This window comes from Sturnira hondurensis, unplaced genomic scaffold (assembly GCF_014824575.4).
Source record: "Sturnira hondurensis isolate 20B ecotype Veracruz unplaced genomic scaffold, ASM1482457v3 Scaffold0000167, whole genome shotgun sequence".
NCBI lineage: Eukaryota > Metazoa > Chordata > Mammalia > Chiroptera > Phyllostomidae > Sturnira > Sturnira hondurensis.
Genome location: NW_028072798.1, coordinates 1,482,021 through 1,505,623, shown reverse-complemented (window position 1 = coordinate 1,505,623; position 23,603 = coordinate 1,482,021). Strand labels below are relative to the sequence as shown.

The window sequence follows — 23,603 nt, the reverse complement described above, 5'->3', positions numbered from 1 at the left end:
TTAGATGGAGCACAATGAGGCCTCAAAATAATAGTGTATGTGTGCGTGTGTGTATGTGTGTGTGTCAGTGAGAGAGGGAGACAGAGAGACAGAGACAGAAAGAGAGATCAAAGCTTTCAACAGAATAGCAACTTCGCTCCAGCTTTTCACGCAATTCGGACAGCAGCTATAGAGACCTCACTCACCACTGTTCCCCTCAACTACGCATTTCCAGTCAGACCAGCAGGGCCTGTAAATGCAGGGCAGATATATTTGGTATCAACTAATTAGGTTTGTTAATGCTGAAAAGCAGTTACTAGATTTGATAATCCAGCGATGCCTACCAACAAGTAAAAATCTTCATCTATAGCACGTGGTTTCTACAATATCTTTGAAATTCCTAGCTCAGAGTAAAAACTTTTAATTTCTTTAAGGAAATGTTTATGGTCTCAGCCAGAAAATGTGGGAGAGGCTTATGTAATTCTGGTACATTGCCCACTCCTCTCTTTGTAATATTCATCCAGAGAAGCAGGAAAGATTTGAAAATGTGTGCTACAAATGCAGTTACCTACCCGACCCGGCCAAGGTGAGGCCTGCATCTGTGACACAGGAATTTGGGGGGAACTGTGAAAACAGAGACCACGATCACTTCCCCGCAAGCTTTGCCAAGTGGAAGCCCTTTCAAATTCACAAGGCAAGGAAAATCCTCAAATAACTTATTCGATCATTCATTCACTCGGTAATAATGCTATGAGCATAAATGATGTATGAGACTTTATATAGGGCACTATGGAGTACACACAAAAAAGAAAGCTACATTTATTTTCTCGAGAAGCAAATAATTTGTAAGGTTTTCTCCACAAAGGGTAGCACCTGGGACTTCAATGGAAAAATGTCTTGCCATTTGACCCACATTTGAAAGTCCTTTAACATTTCATCTGACCTTTTCCAGACACTGGGCCCTTCTTCGCTCACAGCCACTGAGAAAGGGAATCTTTTTCCTTCCTCGGGTCCCAGGGTAAGCCCACGGCCACACATGGGTAACCTGTCTCCCCACAATCTCCCCTTCACTTCATTTCTGGGGCCTTCATGGAGTAAAAAATCCACCACCTCTTCATCTCTTCCCTGCAGGCCGAGTTCTGTTCAGGAGAACAGTATCTACTCAGCCTCTGGCCAGCCAACTTGCATGTCAGCTTAGTGTGGAAACGAGGCCACTTTCACCATCTGTCACAGGAAGGCTGTTTCCTCAGCTCCAGGAGAAAACATCTAAGCTGTGATAGATCAGCTTGCTGTTCAGAAATACGTAGTCTCTATGCCACGTGTCCATGACTTTGATTTGGGGCTTCATCATGTGACTCACTCGACCAACAGAATATTAGTAGATGTAGCTTAATTGAAGTATTAAGATGTACTTGTCCAATACAACTTGCTTTCTTATGCCTATGCCATTGCTAAATAATAGGTCCCAGCTAACCTGTAGGGACAGGAGGCTACGGAACTGAGGCACCTGGCCAGTCTGCAGGCCTGCAACATAGAGCCGTCTCCCAGCTGTGTCCAGCCTCAGTCAGCGGACTCACAGATGTGTGAGGGAGCCCAGCAGAGCTGCCCAGCCAATCTGCAGCCTGCAGTAGAGTCCTCCACGACTCATAGAATAATTGCTTATGGCTACAGCTCAGAGTGAGAAGAAGCCCTACAAAGTTAAGCAAGGGGCTAGAGCATAAAAAAGTAATATAAGCAAAATAAAAAGATTTCCACGGTTATCTAAAACAATGGGAAGCCATTTCAAAGTTTTGAGTAAGGAAACCACAGGATCGAATTTGCTCTTACGATGGTCACTCTCCGTCATGGAGAATGAACTTGAAAGGGTCGAGACTGGAGGCAGGGGGAAGGGTTACGTGGCTGGTGCAGAACCCCAGGAGGAAATGGTGGCGGCTTGGACAAGGTCACGGCAGTGGGGGTGGCAAGGAGAGATTTCAGAGGGATGGAGCAGTCAACGTTGACCTTCCCTGTTGCGTCTGGGCACAGAGTCTCTCGTTCAGGATTTCTAAGTGAAGTAAGGAGATTTTGACACAGGAACCACAATGGACTTGCCCAGTGCCTTCAGAGGATGGGGAACCTCAGAGACCTTCCTGACGAAGTGGGACGAAGTGAATGACCACAACTGCCCTCTCTGCCCCACATGCACACAGCACACTCACCCCCCGTAAGACCTTGCGCGTGCTTCAAACTGAGTATAAATATCACTTCTTCTTTGAAACCTCTGTGACACCTGCCCTAAGCCCTGGACAGGTTTACAGCCTCCTTCTCCCATCCCCGCAAAGCATTAATTTTTATTACATGTCAGAAACTGTTCCAAGTTTGCTGCCCACATCCTGGCACCAGCCCCTCCTGGGCCGGCTATGTCTGGGGGCATGTTGTCTTTATGTCTGCCCTGTGGAGAACCCAAGGCTGCCTCACCTCATGTGCCTGATGTGGGAGAGGATGAGGAGGAGCTGGGCCAGGCGCCGGTGCTGCTGCTGAAGGGTCAGGCCTGCCTTGGCCATCAAATGGATCAGCGTGTCTGTGATCTTGTCCAGGACGCGGTGGATATGGTCCTTTTCTTCCAGAGTCTTCAGAGTGCTGGACAGAAATGTGTACACTCCTGAATGTACAGAGAGAGGGGGTGAGAGACAAACTCAAAGAGGATGAAGTCAAGGAGACTGAGGGTGCACATGGGACATCATACTGAGTCAGTGTCCTTCCCTCACATGGCGGGGGGGGGGGTGTCGGCACCCATTTGATCCAGGAAACTATGCAAAACTCCTACACATGCGCTAGCTTCCAGGGTTTGTCATCAAGAGTCCCAGGAAAGGCACTGTGAGCCTTGGGGCCATGACGGTTCCACTAGCTCCCCCTTCTCTGACAGGTTTGACACCAACGCCAACTATCCCGTTAGTGCTGATGACAACCTTTTGGGAGGGAAATTCCTTTTCAAATGAAGAAGCCAAGGGCAGAGAGACACATTAACCAAGATAACTCAGTCCACAGGAGAGAGCAACACTGAGCATGAACCCCAACAAGCTGACTCCATATGTGGTCATTATAACGGAGATGCTCAGGAGACAAGTGACCTCTGGGTGAGCCACACAGAGCGAGTGAAAGTGATTTGCTAAGTGATTGACAGGTCCTTTTTCCAGGTGAGACTTCATTTGCTGTCACCTTTCAGGTCAAGTCTAGGGCCCTAGTACTTTTCACCCTCAATGAGAGGTTTAGAGGGGGTGGTGCAGAGGACAAGACAAAGTGCTGGTCTTCACTGTTAGGCATGTTTTCTCCCTCTTTCCTCTATTCTGGCTCCAGATCCTGCTCTCAGAGCCCCATGGAGACTCAGAACCAATCAGGCTACTCTCGTCTTATGGACAATAAGAGCCCCCAGCTGCCTCACAGCTTCCACACGCAATTCCAGGGGAAAAAACCAGAGTTTTCCTGGAATTGTACGGGACGTCATGAGGTGGAAATTCCCTCCTCCAGGGCTGCTGAGCTGGAAGGATGAGAATGTGGGGCGCACGCCTAGCGGCATCTTCCCGTAACACATGGAGCTCCTGTCTGCAGAACAGAGCCTTCCGGCTTCAGGTAGAGGTGACAGTTGGTGGGAGAGAGCGGAATCCTGGTTCTAGCTGCATGGTCCTGCTTCTTCCACGTTTTATTTCACTTCAGAGTGCTTGTAGTATCCTTTCTAACATATAACTACATACATTCTCTTTTTGTTTAAGATAGTGTGAGTTGGGTTTCTCACACTTGTCACAGAAAGAGTCCTGACTACTCACTCAACCAAGTTGTGAGCTCAGCCCAAGGGCCAGAAGCAAAAGATTAGTAAAGAAGTGAAAAGTACTGAGATCAGGAGGAGGTCAGGATGGATCCTTCTCTTCTTGGTACCACAAGGATGGATTTTTCTGTCAAGGAAATACTCCATAAGAAGCTCCATTCTGCCTAATTCTCGTGCATCACCTTGCGGGAAGCAGAGGAGGTAACCTTTTCTCCCAATGGTACATACTCAGCCATATTTTTTCAGTCTTATTTCTACACAGCCCACTGACGCTCTCATAGATTTATTTCTTCTTCTCCCCCTCATCCTCCCTGGTACGTTCCAATTGAGGCTCCCGAGTTTATCATCCCCTGACTTTGCAGTGGTAATGTGCAGACGAGTTGTGACTCACACAGCAGCCTGCAGATTTAGAATGGGGAAAACATTTACACAGAGGAATTCATAGTAAACAGGGTTGTCATCGCCCAGAACGGAAAATAGCTAAGCTTTACAACCAATTCAACAACAACAACAAAACCAGAATGGTCAGGATCCGGGCTTCCATGTAGCTTTTGGTATTCAGAAGCGCTCTGATTCAAAGCAAAGAGAGCACAAAGTGAGTAAACAGCAGACACACTGGGATAGGAAAGGACTGTTGGATTACTTCATTTATGTTATAATGTGGGCTCTTGATAGAGAAAGAATGCATCCACTAGAAAAGCAGGCAGACATCCAATGGCCTTGGAATTGGCCTGGAGGTAACAGATGTCAGGGAAAGTGTGCACCAGTGGTTTGGGGGCCCGGGGTGGCCTCTGCTGAGTCCCCATAACCCTGCCTTTCACCACACTCTGTGTCATCACACAGATCCCAGCCTCACACCTCCTAGAGGCCTTATGTCTGGCTGGGCATCCTGGGAATCTGCCTAGGCCACAGAGCTGGGTTCATCTGATTTGGATGATCCACTTTCTACCAATTTCCTTTTTTGTTACCACCCAGGATGCTGGCCTCATTCACCAATAATCCCACTGTTGTTCTAGGAGGAAAAAGCTTTGATGTCCCTGCCTGGGAAGATACAGCAGTTGGCCTCCCTACGCATGCACACAGGGTTAGAGCAGAATGTGCTACGATCCCAGATGTCCTGAGGGCCCGCATTGCACTACGCCCTTTGCAAGGGAGGTAAGCGCCCTGGCACCCCGACTCCAGGGTGTGAGGTTTCCTCTTGGGCTGCCGAGCCTCCCCCTCCCTGATGTGCACACAAGAACATGCAGATTTGGTCTTTCGGTGCACTATCGTGGAGAGCCTACTGTGTGTGTGTATTACATTATATGGTAAAGGTTCCAGGCCTTATTTTCTTTTAAACGCTAATGCCTTAAGAGCAGATACTGCCTGTAGAGAAAGAATTTTCTTAACCATGAGTCTTGGGAGGCAGGCCATTCTCAGAACAAGTCTGTTTTCCTAGTCCCGTTTTGGCACCAACGCATCCTATCATCTCAGCCTCGTCTGCAGATGCTTCCTGGCTGTGTGAATGTTCTCAGAATTAGAAATACAGTCCCAGCAAAATGCCAATAATTGCAGCCATCATTCTTTGAGCTATTCAGGTCAAGTGTGGTCCATGTTTGCTGCCTCTTGCCCCTAAAGAGCCATTTGGAAGAAACAACAGAGTTTCAAATTCCCAGAATGCTTCAGGAGCTCTGGGGAGAGCAAAATGGGGCTGCTGGTCACTTCCACATCCCAGGTGGTCTCTGCCACCCTGGGAAGCTGTGCCACTGTTCCCAGAAGCACAGAGCCAGGATCAGACACTCATGACCTTCGGAAACATTCTCATGACAAGGCCAGCTTTTGCAACTCTCAAGGTTGCTCCAAATCCCAAAGATGGGAAAAAATTATCTGTATGTCATTATCTGGTCTTATAGTGTTGTTGGCAGATCTGTGCTTCTACGTATTCTGTATCTAGCAGCTGACACGGGGAGCTGCAGGCAGAGTCTGTGGAGGAATCTGGTGGTAGCAAGGAATGGGTAGCAAGGCCCCAGGGACACCCCCTATATGAGATGCACTCCGATCGTCCTCACTCTGGGTGGTCGCACTGATTGCTCCTCTCATTCCACTTGGATGCTCTCTTCCTCCTTCCTTTGTGCTCTCCACTCCCTGGGGACCATTCTCACCTGCAATGCTCTTGGAGGCTTGGAGTTGGAGAACTTGGAGGGAGGCAGGCATGCCTGCCTGTGCCCACATGAACACTGCAGTGCCCACATGCACCTGGGCATGCCAGGAAGGAAACAGTAGTGCAACCAGGGGTGTCCAGCTGGCCCTCCCTCTGCGGAGAGGCACATTTAACTGCTCCTAGAGAGGGGAGGACTGCTGAGGCCCATGGCTTACCAGATGCAGAAGGACAAACTCTTCAAGCAAGGCTACACTGCTTCTTTTCGAAAAAGAGAAGGTGACCGTGGGTCTGGGTTTGTCCTTCAGTCTATGGCAGCTTGACCAAAATAAAAGGAAATGACCCAAAGGAAAAAAGACAGCAAAGAAAAGAAGTCCACAATGATTGGTCTAGACCAGGAAGCCGTCACTCAACTGGGATAAAAAGGAACTTCTTTACCTCTCCTGTTCACCCAGTGATCAATCGGCAGATCAGCCTTTTGGGGCACCTGCTCAGAGTCGCTTTCACAAGCAAATAGCATGCTTGTTCAGAAGGGCCTTCAAAGTTGACAGTTTGATGAACAGCACGTTTGTTTTGTGCTCCACCCATGACTGCCGTTCTTCCTGGGGATGGTGCTGGCCCTTGTTGAGTGTTCAAACAGCTCATGGTTGCTACGGCCACTGAGTGGGAGAGGTTGGATGTCCTACGATGTGCAGGATGTCCCAGACAATGAAATGGAAGGAATTTTTATCGTGAACCCACCCTACAGCAAACAAAAATTTGTAGTGAAAAATCTGAAAATCTTGTACAAGGCTGTACACAAAGGTCCAGCATGCAAGTTGGCTATACAGAGGGAAACTAAAATGGAATGAAATATATTTTTTTCAAAATTAAGTAATTTATTGACTTTCTGCAGTCTGCCAATTGAATGTGTTACATAAACTCTCCCACTTTAGTTGAAATTATTTCAGTGCAGTTGTACTGAAAAATAGCAATATGCCTGGTTGCACATATGTAGAAGAGATACAAGGCTTTTCTAAACAAACTTAGAACCAACTATTATCAAACTGTAGATTTCAATGAAATATTGTGTGCTTTCCCCCTATGTATTTTTCGATAATTTTGTATCATGATAAAAATCTATTTTGTGAAAGCTACCTATTAAAATTGTTTGGGGGTTCTTGTTTCTCTGCCATATACAGACATCGCCCCCAGAGGTTTCTCACACACTGTTGATCACTCTTAGATGTATTATCATTTCCTTTGTCTAATCCATCATCTCTTCTCGATGGTTACTCTAAAGGCTATGACATTTGTAAGTTCCAGAGAATGAAAATTCGCCTTGAATGTTGCAGCCTATTGAAATAGACTATATGTTTCTACGCACTTGGGCACTTCCTCATTCTGTATCTCCATGAAGGGAGTTACTTTGATAATACACATGAAAAAGCCCAGCTCATTTGCAAAATTATTTTGTTTTATTTATATGATTCTTTGACAGTCTGGTTGTCATTGACATGCTATTAGTAAATCTAATGTCTTCCTTCTTATCATATATAAATCGGTTTGGGTTAGTTTTTAGTTATCTGAGTCAGGTCCTCTCTTCTTTGGCTTTTTCATACACCTGTACTTACTCTACAGAAAAACTCCTGAACATCTTCTTGCATCCAAACATTCATTACAAATGATGCATGGAAGCATTTTACTACTTCCTTATGTTTTTTACCACAGTCAACACTGGCCATCACATTGAACTACATATCACTTTATTTTAAATTAGTTTCATATCATTTCTCCTTTGCATGACAGTTATGAAATTACATTGATTTTTCTAAAAAACTACGTGCATAGATAAACTATTATATATTTATTTAATTTCATGATATTCAAAGGGATACATAAGTGTTATTATACTGGTATTGTTTACTGGCAATTCCAAGATATTTTTCTCTAAGGTTTGTGATTTTCGAACGTGGTTGCCTCTCAGAATCTCCCACAGAATCTCCCTCTCAGAGTCCCACCCAAACCCTCTGACTGGCCATTCAGAGTGGACTTCAGACACCTGTCTTTCCAAAGCACTCCCCCTTGGTGCACAGCTAGCACCATGACTCACGTGACTCCCGTGGTTTCTATTTCAGGAGGCACTGAAGTGTAAAATCTTGAAAACATGGAATGTATCATCTTTCTGTGCATCATTATGCAAAGAAGATTTTGAGGAATCTTCTCCATGCATTTCTTCACCATGTGTGGCCCTCCCTGCCTTTTCCCCCTGGTCTGCTGCTTGGTGACAATGGAAGACCTTGGAAACCACCCAGTCAAGATTCCAGAGTCCTTAGTCCCTGAATGACCATGTGGAAGAGGCTCTGACACTAACCTGCTCATGCACCCAGCACTGTTGAGTAAACAAGAAATCAACCTCTACATATTTGAGCCGTTATACATTTTGGAACTTATTGGTTATAGAAGTTGTCTTACTTTAGTGCAAAATAAGAAATATTTTATGGTTTACTGATTGAATAAGCGAATACATTTGTATAAGGAGAAATAAAGTCACAGGGATGATTTACATGCCTCCTTTGCTGCCATTTTCCACATTTCTAAGGCTGTGGGCTGCATAATTTACTTATATAGTAACTTATTTAGAAGTTATTTCCCTTCCAAAGTATAAATATTATCATATTTTGTCACAGAAACTGTGATCTAGAGTCTAGAACCGCCTCACATCCCCTGTCATGTTAACCACTCATTCAAAATACTAACCTAATTTATAGCAACCAATTAGTTAAAGAACCAAGGGGCAAGCCCAGGACACTGGAATGTTCAGTTAGTCATGGCTCAAAGATGCAGCTCCCACCACTACTGAGGATTTCAAAGAGATTGCTTTATGCCATGCAGGAGTTGACTTCTCATTTCACGAACTGAACAAAAAGAGTATCACTCTGAGCAGTATTTATCCATAGGTAGGAAACTTGCCTTCTCCTACTGATGATTATTTAACAGGAAGGTGAAGAACCTGTCCATAAAACAATCCTTGAACAATGTTTATTGTGATATGAGTATTTGTAACATCACAGACTCATCCAAGTTCCCTTCTAAGATGTCTCAAAGTGACAGGGATCACAGTGAAGATAAGAGTTCTTGCCAGAACCTTACAGGAGAAAACAGTGGTCCTGTTTATTTGGCTTCACTATATGCCCACAAGCACCCTCTTGGCACAGATGAGTATGAAATTATATGTTAATGATTCAGTGACATTTATCAATTTAGTATAAGTTTTCATGAAATCTGCTAGATGCTCTAGCTGGGGTGTCCAACCTTTTGGCATTTCTGGGCCACACTGGAAGAAGAAAAGTTGTCTTGGATCACACATTAAATACACAAACACTAACAAAAACTGATGAGCAAAAAAGAAAGGTCCATGCATAATTTATGACTTTGTGTTGGGCAGCATTCATAGCCATCCTGGGTTACATGCAGCCCGTGAGCTGCAGGTTGGACAACCCTGTTCTAGAAGATGACTACTTAGTGCATCAATACATTTATTTAAACAGACTAAAAAGACAAAAAACTCAGTGATATTTCCAGGTAATGAAACTGATGAACTAATTCAAATGACTTGAGAAGAAACCTTAAATCTGCACTTTAAAAAATAATTTAAGTGGCATCTATGTGTCTCATTTTTATACGCAAAACTGCAGTTTTTAATTTTTGTAATAATAGTAGCCTAGCCTTTTATCTTTTAGAACAAAGCCATTATGAATCCATATTTTACTTAGAAGATTTGTTTTTGTTAGTTATATCTGTAAACATAAAGAAACAGCCAGAGTGTGATTTTCCTGTGCCTTAAACAGTCAATTAGTAGGGTTCTGAAGTCAAAGAGAAGACATTGTAAAGAGACAGTGATGGGAAATGTGCAGCCTGTCTGTTACAGAGAAGTCCATTCACAGGTTTCTTGAGGACCTCGGAGTTCCAGGAGCTGGCCTGGTCTCGGGAGGTCTAGAGGGCTGCATTTGTTTTCCCAGAAAGGCAGGCCGAAACACCCTGGATGAATCTATTTTCCTGGACCTCAGCTTTTCTTGCCTGTCATTTCAAGGACGATAAAACAATTAACAAAGAGCAGGAAGAAGCTCTTACACTTGGAGGCAGATTGTATTTTTCTGAGACGACAACATACTCCTCGTCCAACATGTTTCTCTATAATCTACATACCTCCCTGGAGTCTTGATGGACCCATGACTTGCTTGTATTGGGTGGAGGAGAGCAAAGGGGGAAAAACTGGGACAACTGTAGGAGAATAACAACAAAAAAATAGTCCGGAAGTGATGTTCCTCAGCTTCTAAGGGACTGTCACACAAGGCCATGCTGCTTCTGCCTTGTCAACGGGGGCACTTGCTTCTTGAGCCCTCCCCCTGTATAGGAGGGATAGTGCCCCAGGATGTGCGCCAGCCCAGGCTACACAAGAGGCTGCAGACAAGCATCTCCGTTGACAGCTCCAGCTGATGTCCCAGCCAACAGCCAGCATCAATTGCCAGCTTGTGAATAAAGACACTTCAAGATGACTCTAGTCCGTGACTATCAAACGACCCCTGATTGAAGAGTCTCTCTATCTGAGTTCCTAGACACTATGGAGAAGACACGAGCCATTCCCTTTGTGCTCTATCCCAATTCCTGATCAACAGAATCCAAACTTTTTTTCGAGCTGTTAACTGTTGTGATGATTTATTACATCGCAGCAGTAAGCGGAAAATACCTGGAGATTAGTAGCAAACACGTAGGGAGGATGGTGATTCAGAACAGGCAGACTGGAGTCTTGATTTGGTTCATCATGTGATGAAATTGCATTTGGATACTCCCTATTCCACATTATGCATCTTCCTGCCTACAATGCCTTAGCCCAGCCCTGACCTTCGCCCTTGTTGATGCAATAGTAAGGGCTTGAGCTCTTTCTGTCAATGCCATGAGTAGTTAACATTTCTCATAGGAGGCCTTTAGCCCTAATTACTGCCTCTCTGATTATCAAAACATATGGATCTTCCCCTGATTGGCAACCTCAAATGTCTGAACCCTCATTTCTTACCAGAGAATAAAATACTTGGAATTTTCAGTTGCACAATCCTTATCAAGTCCCGGTTGTGAGAAGCAGACTTTGTAGAGATTTCTCTAAGAAAGTTATGTTGAACAACTGGTCTAGTTTATTTCATTTTTATTGAAAGCCTGTGAACCTTACAATGGAATGTGTTTTTCTCTTTGCTTTGGCCAAGCAAAGGAAGTTTAGAGCCAAATCTGTGGCCCACTCCTGGGAGCTATGCAGATATACTTCTGTGTGCTAATTTGACTCTTGGATTTATTATTTTATTCATAGTCTTCCCTTTTTACAGATTTGGTCAATTACTGGCTTACTCCCCTTATACTGAATAAAATTTAGTAAGTCATTTCAAATCCTTTGTGGAATAAGCACTATATAAAGAAAATAATGAATAAGTCATCTTCTGTCAAGGCACTAAACAGTATTAGTGTAAATGTAAATGCTTACAAGACATTATTAAATATTTATCTGATTTAACCTCAAATCCAGAAGAAAAAATGACGTACTATCTAAGAACACACAATTGGCCTAAATGCACAGGTTCACGTGATCCTGAATTGAATAGCACTGTGTAAACACCCTGTGATGTTCAGCACTTGTCTCCCACAGATGAAGGTTCTACCTTTTTTGTTCCAATTTGCATGTTTATCCTCAAAGTTTCACATATAGCCACAGAACCACAAAGTTTCAGATACGGTTTTCCACTTTTTCTGAGATAGAGAATTGAAATGGCTGATAGTTTTCTTGGATTATTTTTAAAAATATAATTATTGTGAAAAATTACTAATTCAGAGAGGTAAGTGGGCATGTAGATCATATACATATATATTCTCTAGATATTATCAGTTCTATCATTTCAAGTGAGCACTCCAGTGGATGAAAACTGCATGAAAAATGTCACATGATTGTGACAAGTTTATCTCATTTTTCCTTAAGGAAAGAAAGGTTTTATTATATTCCCCCCCAAAGCTACAGAATTCCAGAATGATGGATTTAAAAGGAGCCTTAAATTCATCTAGTCCAGTGGTTTTCAAACCCTTTTGAGAATCCAAACTTCTTTTAAAACAGAAGTGAGCCTCGTGGGAAATCCTCACATGTAAACCGGGCAAAGTCAAGCTTCTTTGATTAAAGAAGGAGAAATGTGGGTAACTAGAACCTGCTTGTTTAGCTCCCCCCTTCTTCCCTATGTCCCCATCTTTTAGTGACTCGAAAAGCCTCTGGAACACAAGCCTGCAGCAGAAGAAGGTTTGGAAACCATCAAGCTCATTCTCAAGAGAATGAGAAGACAAGCCATAGACTGGGAGAATATTTGCAAAGAGACATGTTCCATAAAGGATCGTCATACAAAATATACAAGGAACACTTAAGAGTCAACAATAAGAAAACAAATGACCCAACTAAAAATGGCCAAAAGGCCTGAATAGTCACCTCATCAAAGAAAAAATACCAGGTGGCAAATAAGCGTATTAAAAGACACTCCACATCATACATCATTGTAAAAACTGCAAATCGAAACAACAGTGAGCTGCCACAACACGCCTATTAGAATGGCCAAAATCTGGGACATTGACAGCACCAAATGCTGGTGAGTATATGAAGAAACTTGCTTTCATTCGTTGCTTGCGGGAATGAAAACTCGTACAGCCACTTTGGAGGAAAGTTTGGCAGATTCTTACAAAACTAAAGATACTCTTACTAGATGCTCCAGCAGTCATGCTCCTTGATACCCATCCCAAGGAGTTAAAGTTTTATGTCCACACTAAAATCTGCACATGAATATTGATAGCATCAGTATTTATAGTGGTCAAAACTTAGAAGCAACCAACATGTCCTACAGTAGGTGAATGGATAAATGGCGCTTTACATCCAGACACTGGAGGAATATCATTCAGCACTAAAAAGGAATGTGATGATAAGCCATCATAGACATGAAGAAATCTTAAATGCATGTTACTAAGGGAAAGAAGCCAATCTGAAACAAGAACATATACTATATGATTCCATCCGTATGACACTCTGGAAAGGGCGAAACTATGGAGATAAGAAAGATGAGCAGAGGGGGGAAGGCCAGGTAGACAGAACACAGAGGATGTGGGAGGCAGTGAAACTACTCTGCAGGATGTGGAAATGGCGGACACATGCCCTTATCTGTTTGCCAAAACCCATAGAATGTACAACACCAAGAAGGACCCCTAATGTGAGCTCTGGACTTTGAATGGTGGTAGATTTAATAAATGCAGGTTCATTGATGGCAACAAATGCACCCTCTGCTGTGGGACTTTGATAGTGGGAGAGGCAGGGCATGTGGGGACAGGGAGAAGACATATGGGAACTCTCTGTACCTTTCACTCAGTTTTTCTGTGAACCCCAAAGTGCTCTGAAAATTGTCTATTAATAAATAAATAAAATTTTAAATTTTTTGTTTAAAATCTCCACCACTACTGGTCCACTCCAATTGTTTGACTCATAGAGAAACAGAGGCTCAGAGGGGCTAAGAAACAAGGACTAGAGGATGCTAAAGCTGGGAGGGATTCCAGGAAGTGAAGCTGGGCTGGACTAGCTTGAGGTCACCCTGTGGCCAGTAAATAAGTGGCAAGTTGCAGCTAGAACCCAAATATACCTCCTTCCTGGCCCAGTGTTCAAAAGCAACATGAAGAATTTCCTAACTTCAAGTTTGTGAGAAACTAGAAATGATTGCCAATGGACTTGCCTACCTGAGATAGTTGAGAAAACTAGAAATTTTCCTGGATTGATTTAGTAACAATCTAGCTTTTCAAAAGAGAAGGCACAAGATGCCCTGGATGGGTAGCTCACTTGGTTAGAGCATCATCATGATATAACAAGGCCATGGGTTCAATTCCTGGTCAGGGCACATACAAGAATCAACCAATGAATGCATAAATACATGAAATGACCAATCTCTCTCTCTCTCTTTCTACCTCTCTCTCTAAAATCAATTTTTTTTAAAAAATTGCAGCAGAGAGGGCTTCCTGCTGTACACATGGATCTTCTAACAGTTTCTTTAGAAAAGAACTTTCACCAAAATATTAACAATGATGACTTTTCTGTGCTGAAATTATGATTCCTTGGGACATTATTTTTCTTGGTGGTTTTTCTGTTTTTTCCAAGCTCTCTGACTTGGGCATGTATGATTTTATAATTTGGTCGAGGAAAATGTTATTCAAATTACAAAATCCAAGTCCCTTTCATTCCTATTATTTCGCAAGCTTTGTCAATGCCCAGCCGTTGGGGAGAATGAGTTGGTGAATGGATACTCTAAGGAATAAGGAGCTTGTTATAGAGATATTAATTATTAATACTTCATAATACTTTCATCATCCCTCGGGCTGTTCACATTTCTGAAATCCTTCAAGGTTTGTTGTTTTATCAGGAAAAGGAGCTAACAAATTTGTTACTCCAGCTCCTGAGAATAATTTTCTTGGACGGAAATACCTCTGACATGTCTTATAATCCGAGCTGCATAACTAAGTACAAAAGAAGCTGACACTACACTGTCAGCTTCCAAGGCTGACAATACACGGTCCCCGGAGGACTTGCAAGTTGGACCGCAAAGGAAGCACAGCCTTGAGGCTTTACCAGAAAGTGCTGAGTGCTTGTTTTTTCCTGAACATGAAGTTTATCTCACTCAAAGAGTAACATTTGCTTTACCAAGAGAATTGGCAGATGTTTCACCTGGCAAGGTGCAAATGAACTTGACATTCTGGATTTAATCCCTCACTGTTGTCAATGCCAATTCTAAAGAATAAACTAACTGCTCCTGCCTGTCTCCTCCTGAGGTCATGCTCAGCCATCCTCATAGCTGAGGACTGTTCCGAGCTGGACCATGAAGCCCATTGTCTGTTCCTGACGAGGAGAATCTGGAGACTGGACTGCCCTTGATCCTGGGGGCCACCGTGGGATTAAGCAGGGCCCTCTTTGAACTAGCAGCCCCTTGATCACCAGGTAAGGAGGAGGATTGAGCGGCATTGGGTCACATGGTAAACTGCTTCTTCCTCACTCAGGATTAACCTGGAAAGGTCGTGTCAATCACGCAAAGCCCCAGAACCCTGAGCAAAGGAAATCATTGGAGGAGCCAGGCTGTCCCTCCCTAGATGAGCTTTTAAAGGCAGGTGCACTTCAGCCATTCATCTTCTCATCTTTGTTTTTGTAAAAAAATCCTTCACAGGCAGCAACGCAAGGCCGCCCTAATCACAGGAGAAAAGGGGATGGACTCACATGAACAAGTATAAAGGACACATGGACAATAACTAAGGTGGGGGGTGGAAATGGGAGGGAGGTGGGGAGCACTGCGGGGGGCATGGCTGGGAATATAAGACAGAAAACTGTACTTGAACAAGAACTAAATAAAAATAAAAATTAAAAAAAAAACTTCACAGGCAAAAGGGACTAAAGGCAGAAGGTAAGATATAAATGCCCATCCTCTGTGCACCCTGACTGCTTGGCATCCATGCAGCGTGCCGCATAGTGTCTGTGCAAGTCATAAAAATTAAAATTAATGTAATAAGCACCAATGTATAAAACAACAAAATCTCAGATGATAATTCCCTTCAAAAAGGGTGAGCTTGGGATGTTTTTAATCTGATGTTTATAATATAGCCCGTGTAGAAATTTTCGACTCTGGATCTGCAGCGGAGGGCAGCAGGGCTGTCTGCTGGCCCCTCTGTCTTCCACTTCGCATGATGAGATGACATTTATGCAAAAGTGTAATCTGATCAAGCCTTCTTCTCAGTATTGGAACTCACAATACGTACAATATCAGAGCCTTAAAGATACTTATACCCTTTCACCCAGAAAACCTAGAAATCTATCCATAGTAAAATCTATCCATAGTAATCTAGCTCATAGTAATATGAGCAAAGAGCATATAAAAGAATGCAAAGCAAGCATTATTTCTAAGAGCAGATAAGAAACATCACTTGTTTTTAACAATATCAGATTTCTTTTGTACATGATTCTCTACCCTCATGAATAATTTTGCAGCCATTTAAAATCTTATTTTTAAAGAGGCTGCATGTGTATAATATTCACTAAAATGCATAACTTTAAATATGAATATATGCACACGCTGTACAGAAAAAAATAGTATCTAACACGAACTGATTGTTAGTCTAAGCAGGCATTGTTGTAAGAGCTAGCTTGTATTGACAAGTGGGTGCTATCACATACATCTGTGTCATGGATCAGGAAACAGAGCACAAAGGATTTAAGCAACTTGTTCAAAGTCATACAACTCAAAAGTAACAGAAAGAAGATTTGAACTTGGAACTACAAGCCCTTGCTCTTACCCTTACATTATTTTGCAATAAGATACATCAAAATATCCATATGGCTGGTTAACTTTGCATTGTTGTTTATTTCTTTAATAATATAATTTGTATTCTTAAATGATCTAAATTTTTTAAAATTACAACTTTATCTTTAACAAAGAATAAGTCCCTTTTTATAGCTGTCTTTATCGTGAGGCCATGAAGCCCTAGAGTAGGCACTACCTCCCTAGTCACTACTAATATTATGACTATTGGTATGACCACTGGGTCACCCGGGTGAAGCATCACTCGGCTCCAGGGGGCAGTCCATGTGCCAAGTGTAAACCACAATGGAGGAACTACTACTGTCTCCCCTTTCACAGATAAGGCTGTCAAAGTCTACTTTGCATTTCCAGCACTTAACACAATGCCTGGAAGGCAATAAATTTTTCATAAGTGATAGTTAAGCTAATGAATAGTAGCTTACAAAGACACAGATGTCACTCAGTTCAGTGAAGTATTGCTGTCTTTCTCCTATGACAGAATAAAAATAAAATCTAAAAAGTAGGTCTCAAGGAAAAACTCAGAGAAACTAGAGCTGAGGCAGCCTCAATCCACCCCAGCATAAAAGAGCCACCTCGTGCCCTCTGGGGAAAGCACCGAAGCTGGTGCAGCACTCAAGGACACCCTGGGAGGGACAGGGACAGATGAAGATGGACCTCACAGAAAGGAGTGTGTTTATCCCTCTTCCTCTCTATCCAAGAGCAGGCAGATGTAGCCACGGCACCACCAGCAAAAGGCCCGGCCCAGAGGTAGGTCTTCCAACTAAGTTCAGGGATATGTTTGGTTTGGACTCACAAAGTCACGGGGTGGTTTGAAGTCCCCTTTAAATGTTTCAGGAAACCATACATAGTCTTTTACTTGTTCGATGAGTATCTTGAGGGGAAAGAAAAGCCCGTTAAAAAACAGTATCTTATTTCAAGCCTGAGCTCAAAAGATTGGTGGTATTCCATTGTTGTTTTCCTGTGGTTTTCTTTGGTTCAAGTGTCAACACACTTTTAAACGATAGTTTGGTCTGCCAGGCTTGAGGGCAGAGGAAGGGCATCTAAGGCTCTTCCAAATATAGGGCCTGCGTGTCGTTCTAGTCTTTTTATTAGGACAGGGAGATCTTGATACCAATGTCTTGGTAGAATGTTAGACTGCTAAATAGTTTCCCTTAAAAAAAAACATACTGTAAGAGAAATGTAATATTAGCTAATATTGTTAAGCTTCCGTGTTATGTCATAACAACCTAACCAGTTGACAGGACTCCTTAGAATTATTCTTTCCATTTGAGGAAACCAGCAAAGAGAGATCCAGTGTCTTCGTGAGATTCTCCCTGTTGGCTGAATGGTGAAGCCGGAACTTTCTCCCTTGCTCGTCTTCTGACTCCAGCTAAGTCCTCCTCATTCCGAAGGCTCAGCTGACACATCGGTCCCCATATAAGGATCCAGTTATCATGTGTGTGCAACACTCAGTGCTTATTTTATCACAGCCCTTACCTCCTCATATCGGAACCATTAGTTAATTGGCTGCGCCTCCTGCCCACCCCAGTATGTGACAGAGAAGATGTTGTTCATTTGTATGTCTCCAGGGCCAGGCAGAGTTCTGGGCATAAGCAGACAGATGACCCCTCACAGTTGGCAGAATGCTTAGGTTTTATAATATGCTAGAAGACTACTCAATTTAGCTGAAATTTCATAATCTACACCAGTAGCTCTCAAATTAGGTTCCATAGACTCCTGAGATTTAAAGAGGGATTCTCACAGGTCTTTAAATGGTCTTTTAGAATTACAAAATGACGTACTTTTAAAGATATTCTCAAAAACATCACGAAAACATGAATATCAGAATGTTCTGGCTTGGTTAAATCAATGGTTCTCAATCCTGGTGAGACTGGAATCTTGGTGGGGGCTTTAAACAAATACTGACATTCAAACCTTTCTCTGAAACAATTACATTACAATCTCTGGAGGTGGGTCTCCACGTGGAGACATTTTTAAAGACCCCTAGATGACTGAAATGTGTAGGATTTTAAGACATACCCATCTAGATAATTCTTGTGATCCTTGTTTCCTAATTAACACATTTTCACCTATGCTTATGATTGCCTTAGAATCTAAGTTATATTTTAAGCATCTCAGATAAATAAGTATAGAACAGAAGCAAATGAAATACATAAATACTGTGCTCTTGCCAAAGCCAGATGACATCATAGCACGCTGCACAAGCAAAGGTTGCACCATTGTTTTGCACAGTCGAGTGAGTGGTGGGGGAACTGAGTCATCCCTGGAGACCTGGTAGAGCAGTAAGCCAGAGGACAGGGGCAGACAGCAACTCAACCTCTGCCCAAACATTATCACTATGCCTTTTCATTTTTAGTATTGCATTTGTGAATTTGTTTTGCATTCATATAAGAGCTATAAATTTAGAGCTTATATTCCATGGCTCATTTAAATAATAAACATGATTATTAATATTTAAGCAGCAGTATAATACAAAGAGCATTTTAAGTCAGCATTGGAGGAGTCTGTGGCCTTTTTTCCTTTTTAAATGGGTTCACACATTATTCAAACTTCTAAGGATACCTATTTACATAATTTCTGGACCCTCTGGAGGTGGGTCAACATGGTTGTTGAATCAAGAAGCTGGGAGATGGCTTCCCCCTTGTCAGAGAGCTCTCAAGAGCACAAGACCAAAAGTAGCCGTTGCTCCCCCGAGGTTCTCTACGAGAGCTGAAAGCTACTCCTAATACCCTGACCACTGAGTCTCCGAATGACTGCCCCTTTGCACCTTCCCAGGAATTCACATTAGGACTCCCCCGACCTTCCCCAGGCTACAGACACTTGGTCAATTTCCCAGTTTCTTGGAAGCCCTAACAAGATAGAGAAACCAGTATCCCTTGTCTGGGATGTGAGGCTCATCCATTAACAAAAAGGAGAATGCAATTTTTTGTCTCTGAAAGTGAGCAGTGAAATTCCCTCTCAGAACTGCCAGGAAGGAATGTATCATCTGCTAAGAAGAACATAGTAACTTTTTTTTTTCATAGAGACAAAAGCCAGGGATTTTGTATTTAAAGAGCATGCATAAAGCCTCTATTATGTGCCAGGCACCACACAGCCATTCTTTGAATAGTCACAACAGTTCAGTAAGTTGGTATCATTATTTCCATTTTACACATGAGGCTCGGGGAAGCAGCCTCGCAGAACCCAGCCTCAGTGAGTGAGTGGCAGAGTTGACTCTCTTGAATGCCAGGCCCCTCTAGGGACAAAGTACATGTCACACCAAGTTTTCAGGAAATTAACAGAGCCCCTGAGCCTTGCTTCAGGTCACAGCAGAAGTTAGGAGCAGGGAAATGTCCCTACAGTTGAATGGCTACAGAATGCAGGCAGCCAGAGAGGAGACAATGAACCACTTAATAACCATGAAGTGCCTTTTCTCTCAACACAATAACAACAGGCAGGTTCCCTGCAGAAGAAGCCTGGCATCACAAAGGGCTCAAGAGATAATGTAATTAAATCTTCCTGGTCACAACGATGGGCCTACCTGACAATGTGCCTATTTGCAATTTTCAAGGTCTGCTCTCATCAGAAACCTTCCCGTGTGGAGAATGAATAATCCTGAATGTTTACAATCAAAATGTTTTTAAAATGTTCTCTTGCCTAAATAACGGACTCTGGCTCATAGTCTTCTTTCTAAACCTAAAAAAACGCACATGCTCTAAATAACGGTCTAATAAATAAGAGTGTGGAGAATTCAGCTCTGGAGGAAGGAAATAGTCTTCATGATAAAAGCTTGTTACGATTTTTCATGAAACAAATGTTTCTCTGACCAGAGTGTGGCCCCCGGTGAACACATGTGGAGCTGACCATGTCATTTATTTCCACACCGTGTGTCTCGTCAAGGGACCAAGGTGACAACACGTGCCATAGAAACACGGCAGAACTAGATGACAGGCAACAGCTGGTACTGTTCTTATGTTTGTGTTTAATGTGTGTGCTCCTAGTCACCTTCCATAGCCCTTTTCCTCTCCATGAACCTCAGGGTACACGTTTTAGAGATGCCGCCATAATTTTACTTTTCTTTAACTTTTCACCCTGTGACTTTCACTCTTTACCTCTCTTTATCACTTCATCGACTGTAAGAAAAATGTTTCAAGATCAGTTTGGGATGAACAGGTAATCAAGGACACAGCATTTCTATAGCACAGGACATTTCAGCAGCAACACAAGTGCCTGCTGAAGGCAAGGCGGAGAGGACTTCCAGGTTACTGGGGTTGACCTGTGGGTCCGGAGAGGAAGGTGGATCTGCTATAAAGAGATGCTCAGCCCGGTCCGATGGGCTATCCTGGGAGCCTGTTGGATCAAGTCACCTGGGAGCAAAGAGGCTGAGGTACTTCAGAATGAGCGGGAAATATAAAGAATTGTGGTCAGAAAGGCATTCAGAAGAGGGGTAGACATAAGCATGCAATTCAATTTGAAGGCCAAACTATTTATTAAAGATTATGCATGTATAATTACTAAGCTTTGGCTTGTGGACTTTTCTAAGGCATGTCAAACGAAGAGTGTTGCTCTGAATGGGAATGGATTCTGTGGGGTTTCTGATCCTGACACGGCGGGGGCAGGGTGAGAAGAGGCAGTGGACTGCGTGCATGGTAACCGCCAGAGGCTCAAAGTCAGCCAACAGTAAGGTTCAAATAGCTATCCATTATACACGAGGAGACAAGGCTTGCTCTAAAATTTCTGTCAATATAATTAAATGCTCAATAACAAAGCCTTAGGGGCAGGCAGTCAACATCTCTATTGTTCGCCTTCTCCTGGGGTTCCCTCACACTTGCTAGACCTCAAAGGAAGCCTTTAAACTAAAAAGCACTTAGTCATATTGAGAAAAGGCGTGAACTGGCCCCATTTAATCCAGAGGTTGTCAGGAGTGATGAGGACAGCTGTCACTGATTAGGGGTCTGCTATGTTCCATGAACTACGTTAGACAGTTTACACATAATTTCCCATTGGCTCACAGTACCCCAAGGAGACGGGCATTGTTTCTCCATTGGATAGTTTGATATTAGCTAGATGTATAGTCCACAAAAAGGATGATATATTTTATCACAGTGGAAACAGCATGGGGACAGGGGACTTGCCAGGTCCTCCTTGTCATGTCGAGCAATAAGCATCTATTAAGTGACTGAATGGTGTAATACTTGTTGACAGTTTACAGGCTTAAGGTTAAAGTAAAAAAAACTTTGTCATGCAATTTTGTAAATTTGGAATGATGTTTGTAGCAGGAAGTCAATCAGTGGTAAATTATTAAATAAATGAATGAAACCAGGCAACCAACTGACCAAATGGTAGACCATGTGGCACTAACTCTAAGAACTACAATCGTCTAGAGAAAAAAAGTTCACCATGGACTTGGGTAGTAGATCTCATGAATGAAATAAGATCTGAGAAGGACCTGGGAGAATCAGGAATATTGGAATTATACAGGAGAATTGAGGTCATATGGTACAGAAAGAACACTGAGCAGATGCAGAGCCTGTCCTGTCCCCTCTGTCACCTTTTATATTGTGCTCATCTGCTCTGTTCTCCTTTGCCCTACTTTTGAGCTCCGTCCAGCTAGTTCTCGGAATGCCTGGAAGCTGGCAGCGATTTTGCCGCAGCATTTCTGGATTAACCAGGAACGCTTCTGTCCTTTGGTAGGGAGTGGAAAAACAAATAGAGTTTGACCTATGGATGATTCTAGGCCTTTGCAAGCAAAGCAATAACTATTCTAAATGAGGCAGAAAGGGTGGCAAGTATCTTCCACTCCCAAGGAACTGTAAAAAGGGCTTCCCATGGAGATTTTGGCATTTGGGAGCTCCTCTTGAAACTTCCAGAAAGACATTCCTAACAGGTCCTCACAACAACCTTTCCACTCCCTTGGTGCCTCTGCCCCAAAGTCAAGGCCAATGCAAACACACCCTTCTCAGGCTTTGGTGACAGGGGCTCCACGCAAAACCCAGGGTTCTTCCATTCACTGGGGTCTGGTTTTGCAGGGATTGGAAAAGCATCTTCTAGCTCAGGTTTGCTGAGCCATTCCCAGCTTGGCTTCCGTCAGATTTCTGGACTTAGAGTCACTTGGTAATTTGTATCAGGAGAGGTGACGATGGTAACCCTCATCTGCCCGATCACTTTTTTTGCTCTGAAAAAGGCTCTATCCAGTACTATACTATTCTGTTTCAAAGTCGTATCTTCTTTTTTCTGTTTTTCAGAAACAATAGGGACCCAAGAAGCTGTGCCCAGCTGCCTGTCTGCTTTTCAGAAACAGAGCTCACTTTGGGAGTGGAAAAGGTGACCTCATTTTTGACAGGTTGAGAGACAGCCCCCATTTTGTTACTTTTCCCAGGGCAGCAGCTCCATCCTTGATAGAAAAGGCCAGCTGCCACCCTGGTGTCTCTGCAGAAGACAACTGTTAAACTCTGTTGGTATTCAATGCCTTGTGTTTCCAAAATAGTGCAGGGAAGCTCACAGCAGAGCCTGAGAAAGGGGAAAAGGAATGAAGACCAGTAGAAACCTTGAACTAGTGTGAGGAGGGGTCGGTGAAGGCCTAAATTCTGCCCTGGAAATTTCTGTTTTGAGATTCTGGTGGTAGTCTTTAATGAGAGACTTTCTGGTGAAGGCTGACAGTTTTTTTCCTTTGGGATTTGAAAAAACCTGGGTCTTTGAATCCAGTATTTTGATGGCAAAAGTCTTGCCTTTTTGTTTTACATACTATTTAATAAAAACACCCAGAGGATGGAAGCAAGAGAGGGAGGTGGGTCTGGCTGGGGTGGAGGGAGGGGCGGGGAATGGTCAAGGGAAAATGCAGACAACTGTAACTGAGTAACAATAAAATAATTTAAAAATAAAAAACAAGCCCTAGCTGGTGTAGCTCAGTGGATTGAGCACAGGCCTGTGAACCAGAGGATCGCGGTTCAATTCCCAGTCAGGGCACATGCCTGGGTTGCAGGCTGGTTCCCTGCAGGCCAACTCCCAGCAGGGGATGCACAAAAGGCAACCATACATTGATGTTTCTCTCCCCCTCTCCTTCCCCTCTAAAGATACATAAATAAAAATTTTTAAAATCTTTAAAAAAATTAAAAGAAATAAAAATAAAAAAACAAACAAAAAATGCCCAGTCAAGGAACAGAACAACTATGTAGGAAAAAGCTATATGGATCTGAAGGAAATATTTTTGGTTACCAAGATCACAGCATCTACTTGTGTTGATTATACAACTCCAGCTAATTTCACTTCCTGTCTAGGGTACCATTTCCTGGTCGAAGTGGGGAAAATG

General features: G+C 43.0%; 1 protein-coding gene across 4 annotated transcripts in view; it reads right to left on the bottom strand.

Annotated features, from left to right (window-relative positions):
* Positions 1–23,603, bottom strand: part of ESR1 (estrogen receptor 1) — a 371,393-nt gene that overhangs the window by 5,755 nt on the left and 342,035 nt on the right. For all 4 annotated transcript variants that reach the window (XM_037050835.1, XM_037050982.1, XM_037051062.1 and 1 more), the window contains exon 8: positions 2,437–2,620. In XM_037050835.1, coding sequence (XP_036906730.1) covers positions 2,437–2,620 — 184 coding nt within the window. The remainder of the gene's footprint in view (positions 1–2,436; positions 2,621–23,603) is intronic.